The sequence below is a fragment of the Gavialis gangeticus genome, unplaced genomic scaffold (assembly GCF_001723915.1).
Source record: "Gavialis gangeticus isolate Ggan-Ray unplaced genomic scaffold, GavGan_comp1, whole genome shotgun sequence".
NCBI classification, from domain to species: domain Eukaryota; kingdom Metazoa; phylum Chordata; order Crocodylia; family Gavialidae; genus Gavialis; species Gavialis gangeticus.
In genome coordinates this window covers 208,103,783-208,108,955 of record NW_017729032.1, presented here as the reverse complement: position 1 = coordinate 208,108,955, position 5,173 = coordinate 208,103,783, and the positions used below count along the sequence as shown (strand labels likewise).

At 46.0% G+C, this 5,173-nt stretch overlaps 1 protein-coding gene across 1 annotated transcript in view; it reads right to left on the bottom strand.

The window, feature by feature from the left end:
• Positions 1 to 431: 431 nt before the first annotated feature.
• The window catches only part of TMPRSS3 (transmembrane protease, serine 3), a 57,572-nt gene continuing 52,830 nt past the window's right edge, over positions 432 to 5,173 (bottom strand). Inside the window, exon 12 of the mRNA XM_019523878.1 lies at positions 432 to 623. Coding sequence (XP_019379423.1) covers positions 432 to 623 — 192 coding nt within the window. The remainder of the gene's footprint in view (positions 624 to 5,173) is intronic.

Genomic DNA, 5,173 nt, shown 5'->3' with positions numbered 1-5,173 from the left:
TGTTACCTCCGTCTAAGAAACCATGAAAAGCACAGGAGAGCTGGGCTCTCTGCTTTCAGTTCAGGGGCTGGGATACAACCCAGTCCATAGCATCCCAGAACTGCAAGTGCAGGGAAATTCCTGCAAAACCTTTGTGGAATGTAGATCTAACATTTAAAAGATTTATGTATTTTTTTTAAAAAGTCCAAGGAAGACACCTGACATGGAAGATTTTGGTACGAATAATCAAAGTTGGCAAAGCTATAAGCAATTAAAAATGGGATTTTAGAATGAGAACTACCAGTCTTGATAACAGCCCCACCCAACTAAGCTATTACTCAGGATACAACTATAAGAAATATGAACAAAGCTCATAAACTGGTAATCCATTCCCTAAGAAATTATTAACATGGTGTGTATAATACTGCATAACCCTGCCCTCTCATTTGTATCTAATAAAACAGCTTAATTTTACCAGTGGAAGAACCCACCTCCATTTGTTCATGTATCCAGTCCAGAAATGAGGTAGTTCGGCTGTAGACTCCTGGTTTATTAACTTCTGCACAGCCCACCCCAAAGCTGGTGCTACCCACTAACTTCCAGGTGCTCCTGACTTCACATGCTAACGGCCCCCCGCTATCTCCCTGAAAGACCAAAAAAATTAAATGTTAGTTTCTCAAAAAAGATAAAGAAAAGAAATAAAAGCGAGCAAGAGAGAGAAGGAAAAGTAGAGGAGCTATTTATTTGGGAGTGGGGCAAATCCCAGCAGTCTAAGGAGGGCTTTATGATTCTACTTTCTCCTGAAGCCTATGAAAAGCAGATCCAAAAGCATTATGTGAAATTATTTCACTTTCTGCTTTGGAAGTGTTATCGTCTCATTTCACATTTGTATGTACAAGCAGACATACAACACAACAGAGTTGGTGAGAGATGTTCTGTTGGGGTTTTTGTTTTTTAATCTAACAGAAAGTACATTTTCCACAAAATCTAAATTTGTTTTGGGTCAATAGGACATGAATTAAAATGTGTTGGATTGGATTGTTAAACCAACCCAACCTTTTTTATTTGGAGTCAGTTGAACACTAACATGTATTTAACTGTTGTGATGCATGACCCCATGGGGGCTGTTGTGTCAGCACCTGTTCTCTCTCCAATCTTGAAAGGCTTGAATCGGTCAGTGCTTGCTCATACCTAAATTCAACTGGAATCCAGAAATTAGGTGTTCCTCTGCTTAAGTCCCTGATGAGGCTCAAGCTAACAAGCAGTCTCAGAGCATGCTTCACACATACCAACAGAATAAGAATTCCTATTCGATGCAGACATGGCTGTCAATTTTCTTTTTAAATGGTGGTGTCTGTGCCTCTCTTGCTTTCTATAATAGGTTAGTGGTTATAGTACTTGCCCAGACAGCAGGAAGCCAGGTTCAAGTTTCATCTCAGCCTGAACAGTTTCAAGGGCACATCTCCCCGGGTGCTGGTAGAATTCCCTGGTAGTTTTATATTGATTATGCTATGTGGTGGAGGTCCAGGGGGAAGCATTTTAATTAGAGCGGCTCTCAGAGCTGCTCTAATTAAAGTGCCCGCAGCATCGTGTGTATTTAGCATCCCCCACTTCAAAATCAGCTTTTATTAAATGATGAGCTCATTCAATGAGCTTTTGTTAAAGAGCCCCACGGCCATTTTGAAGCATGGGGACACTGAATACACATGGCACAGAGGCTGCTGGAGTGTGCTAGTTAGCATGCTGCAACAAACTCACAGCAGACTCATTTGAGTCTGCTCCAATGCATGCTAATTAGCACATGCTGGAGCAGAAGTCTGTCATGTGTATAGGTGCCCCCTATTACCAAGGATCTGCCCTAACCATGAGACTATGCAGTTAGTCTAGGTGGGGTCACTGCTGATTGTCCCCTGCATAAATGAATTCAAGATCCATTGGGACACAGAGTGAGTATAAGAAGAAGTTTGACCTGTAACCTAGTGCTTAGGGCATTCAGGATTCTTTATACAATGTATCTAGTGACTGTACACATATATAGAAATAGTCCATAGAGCGGGAAGTTGGAAACCAGAACTCTCCTCTCCCAGGTGAGTGCTCTAACCATCAGATTATAGCGGGAGGGAGGCAAAATCCAGCCCATGGGCCAGATCAGACCCCTAGTAGACTCCATTTTCCAGCAGCCCATGCTCACGGTGCTGCTGCTGGTTTCCATGGAGATCCCTGGCAGGGGCTCTGCTCTAGCCCTGGACCACACTGTCACTGCTGCAAGATCCCAGCCCCAGCCCCAGCCCTGGAGCAGCTCCCCACCCAGCCGCACACCCCACCAGCACTGCTGGGGCCAGTCTTCATGGAAACCCTGGTTCCCTGCTGTCACAGCCCTGCCACTGCTGGGGTCTCCATGGAAACTGATCACAGTTATGGGCTGCTAGGCAATGGAGTCTGGCTACCGGCCAGATCCACCTTTTTGCCCACCCCTGGGTTATAGCCAGGCTCCCTCTTGGGCTTTCTTTGAGTGCAGACAGAAGTTCAGCACCCAGCTGTAACTCATATTGTCTTCTGCAAAGTGTTCTGAGTTGCATCGTTACCCCAGACCAAACAGAAGTTCACTGTTGGTCCCAGGGCAGAGAGGAATCTAGCTGGGACTGGTACCCTGCAGCCAGGTTCCCATAGCAACAGCCACAGCTCTCTGCCAGTGTTCACCATTTTCAGAATGGGAAGGGGGAAAGGCAGTGAAGGAAGCTCATTCTTGGGGCTCCCTAGCTGGTGCTGAAGGGTGCCCACCCCCCCCCTTGGCTACAATACACCCACCCCACCCTTCAGCGGGGACTGAAAACTCCCCAGACTGAACTCCCTCTGTTCCCTTTCCCCAATCCCATTCTGAAAACAGTGACAGTCTGGGAGCTCCGCAGACACAAGTTACAGAAGATGATACATTTTGAAATGTCTTTATGAGATACCTCATGCAACAAGGGGTCAGATATTCACCTGACTGGCCATTTTTGAAGTTGTCTGTAGTGCACTTGTTTTTGGTGATGGCTATAGACTGCTTTCTGTGGCCAGATTGGAAGAAAATTGTCACTTCTATTTGCACCCATAATAGTCCACTGAAACTTAAATTCTTTCCCATAGTGGCACTGCTTCAATAGAAGGCATGGAGGGTGCTCCACGCAGAATAGCCTCTAGCCTGGTAGTTAGGCACTACCCTGTAAGGTGGAAGATATGAGTTTGAATTTCTTGAAATAGAGGAGGAAATTGAACCAATGTCCACTGCCAACTAGGTGAGTGCACTAGCTATTCGGCTATTATAGAAAAAAGAGCCATAGGCACCAAACCCACTTTCATGAGATGTGGTCAGCTTTGGAGAAAGGACACAGGTGCCTGCCTTCAAGAGAGGATTCAGGGCTGTGGATCCTGACTGAATAAAGGCACCACCCTGCAGTCCTGTGGGACTGGGATTTAAAATTCACTACTGTCTTCAGTGTTTGTCATTAGCTAGCCCTAGGCAGATGCACATTGATCATGTTGGCTAAGTACAGACAGTCAAAAAGCCCAAGGCTTAATTTATTCAGTCTTTACAAGTTAGTCTAAGCTGCAAAGATTGAACCAATAAGCAAATGAAAGGACTTTTGATTCAGGAAATGCAACCACATGCCTGCAGTGGCTCAGGCCAGAAGCCAGTGGCCACTAGAGCACAGCTCTCTAGCACATAGCCAGCATCAGCTGTGAGTTTGCTTCCTCCTTGTGCAGCCCCTGATGTCTCTGGGATATGCGGTCCATAGTCACAGCAGCAGGATGCTGTAGAGTTGCTCATCACTTCCTGATTCCAGGTGCCTCTGGGATTTGTAGTCCACAGTTGCAGCCAGCACTTAATAAGCCAGCAGGACAGCTCTGTTCTCTGGGAAAGTTGAGTTTAACCCTTCTCCCTGGCCCCAGCCCCCAGCTGGGGTTTGCCTGGGGGAGCAAGTGAGCCAGCTCTCACTGCTCCCCCATGGGGAAGCAGGGTCCCCATGTCCTCCCCATGTATCACCTGTGTCCCAGGTTACATACAAATATTCATGATTTACTCTAGGCTGAAGAGAGTACCATAGAAATGACTTAAGTAAATAAGAACAGTAAAGAAAAATGCAAAAGAGATCTATATATTTTTAGATCCCCAGTAGTTTAAAGACCAGATTGTGCCAGACCTAGCCTTCAACCCTTCTCTCTGGAGCGGACAGTGCAGCCCAGCCCTGTCCAGCCCAGGGCTGCAAAGCATGCTGAGATGCTGGGGGACTCTGATTTAACTTGAACCAGGAAGGGATCTGGGACAGAAGTTTCATAAACTGGTTTGACCTAAATCAGTTAAGTCAGATACTACATTCCACTAGGTTTATCTTAGACCAGTTTCAGCCACTTTGAAACTGATTTATGTGCATTGAACTTCAGTTCTGTTACAGGTTTAAACCAGTTTCTGATCACTTAAATCGGTTTATGTGTAATGCCTGTCCCTAGCCCTAGAGTCCATGGCTAGGGACAGAAGTTACACATTAACTGGTTTAAATGATCAAAAACTGGTTTAAACCTGTAACAAAACAAACATTCAGTGCACCTAAACCAATTTTAAAATAGCTGAAAATGTTTTGAGATAAACCTGGTTGAATGTAGTATCAGACTTAACTGATTTGGGTCAAACCAGTTTATGTAATGTTTGCCCCAGACCCCTTCCTGGTTTAACTTAAACCAGAGTCCCCCAGCATCCTGGCATGCTCTCTGGGCTGGGCCCTCTGCTCCACAGAAGACCTGACCCTGCCCCTCTGCTCCCTGACTGGAGCTCTGCCAGAGACTTGCAGGCACAGCAGGGTCTGTTTGGCTTCCCCCTTTCCGATCCCTCCCCACCCAACCACCACCACCACCACGGCTTGCTGCTCAAGCAGGGATCCCTCCCTCCCCTCTCCCACAGCATGAACCATAGCCAGCACGTGATATGCTAGCTAATGCTGAGAGGTGTCTGTGTAAGGCAGACAGGACAGTGTCCACTTAGGGCTTTTTGGAGCTTATCAACAAGAAGCTGGTAATGTCCTTCCCATTCCTTCCTTGGAAAATGTTGTTTTAAGAAAAGCTTGAACTAATAAGAGGAGATTTTGTTTTGCTGATGGGGTGATAAATGTTGTGTGACTCCCTGCTGTGTAAGTAAATGCTGTATAACTCCCGGGCC